Here is a 1,192-nt window from a genome sequence, read left to right as displayed (position 1 = left end):
AAATAATGTTCTTTTTAGCAACATCATATGACCCCTTTAAGTCAACAAGAACGCAAGCAGGGTTGTCTCCTATTCCTTTGTCCCATGTCTTTTCTTGTAGTAAACAAGGGTGATTATCTAGTCACCATGCAATATGAAGCAGACTAACGTTAAACAAGATAGGCCAAAAAAAATTATTTTTAAAGTAAGATTCCAAACTATTGCTGTGGAAAACACAATCAGAACAAAATCTGTGTAACAAGGAAACAACAAAACATAAACTAAATCCACACTCACCCACAGTTTGCTCTCGTAGTAAAACGCATCAAGCAGCTTGACAATATTGTGATGGTCACATGATGCCAAGATGTCGATCTCCACCATGTAGTCCTCCAGCTCATCTTCAGTTTTGGTGTCAATCACCTTTGCAGCAGCAAAAATGCCTGTCTGCTTGTTTTGAGCCTGAATAAAAAGACAATTAATTTTCAAGAAAAAGTTTATTTATACATAGCCCTCTAAAATATGAATTATATTAGTCTAAGTAAACCATTTTTATAACATTCAACAAAGCAAGACTGGCTGGCAGACATTTCAACAAATATTTTGTTTGTGATGAGAATGAAAAACTGTTGACATTAATGATAGTAAATTATGTTTGTTTTTATTAAGTTATTGTTTATTATACACCTTCTGATGTTAAACTATCTGATGAATCAGACATAAATGTTTGAGGCCTGGCGTACATGAATACATGTATAGATTATGAATGATTCAACACAAAATCTGTTTAATAACCAGCAAAACAAGCCCTTTAGAGGAAAAAAACTTTTAATTAGACTCATGCAGTCAGCAAGATGCAGTCCACCATTCAACAGTAATCCCATTCAGTGTCATTCACAGTAATGAGTCTTTCTGCAGTGCAGGGCAATGAAGGTCACAGAACAATTCGACCCAATACACGCCTTCTGTAAGTGAGTGGTAATCTGAGGTATTTAGAAGCTAATGTGATTCTGTAGTGAAAGATTAACCAGGTCAAAGTCTGCTGTTTATTGCAGGATGATTGTGAATGAAATGTCTGGAGGTTTTTGATTGTATTTTGCCACTATGTGTGATGCTGTTGCTTTTGATGTATTTGACTTGTTATCAAGACATTTAATGTTTAGAATTAAAGTGTTCATAAAATGATTACAAATACAGATCTGTAATACAAATA

The 1,192-nt window shown here is 34.2% G+C and overlaps 1 protein-coding gene across 1 annotated transcript in view; it reads right to left on the bottom strand.

Annotated features, from left to right (window-relative positions):
- LOC107577994 (STE20-like serine/threonine-protein kinase) overlaps positions 1–1,192 on the bottom strand; it is a 9,295-nt gene that overhangs the window by 4,781 nt on the left and 3,322 nt on the right. The window contains exon 2 of the mRNA XM_016264009.1: positions 277–441. Within this exon, the coding sequence (XP_016119495.1) occupies positions 277–441 (165 nt within the window). The remainder of the gene's footprint in view (positions 1–276; positions 442–1,192) is intronic.

This window comes from Sinocyclocheilus grahami, unplaced genomic scaffold (assembly GCF_001515645.1).
Source record: "Sinocyclocheilus grahami isolate Dianchi unplaced genomic scaffold, SAMN03320097.WGS_v1.1 scaffold8221.1, whole genome shotgun sequence".
In the NCBI taxonomy this organism is placed as follows: Eukaryota; Metazoa; Chordata; class Actinopteri; order Cypriniformes; family Cyprinidae; genus Sinocyclocheilus; species Sinocyclocheilus grahami.
Note: the sequence above shows the minus strand (reverse complement) of the source record. Positions and strands in the feature narration are given on the sequence as shown.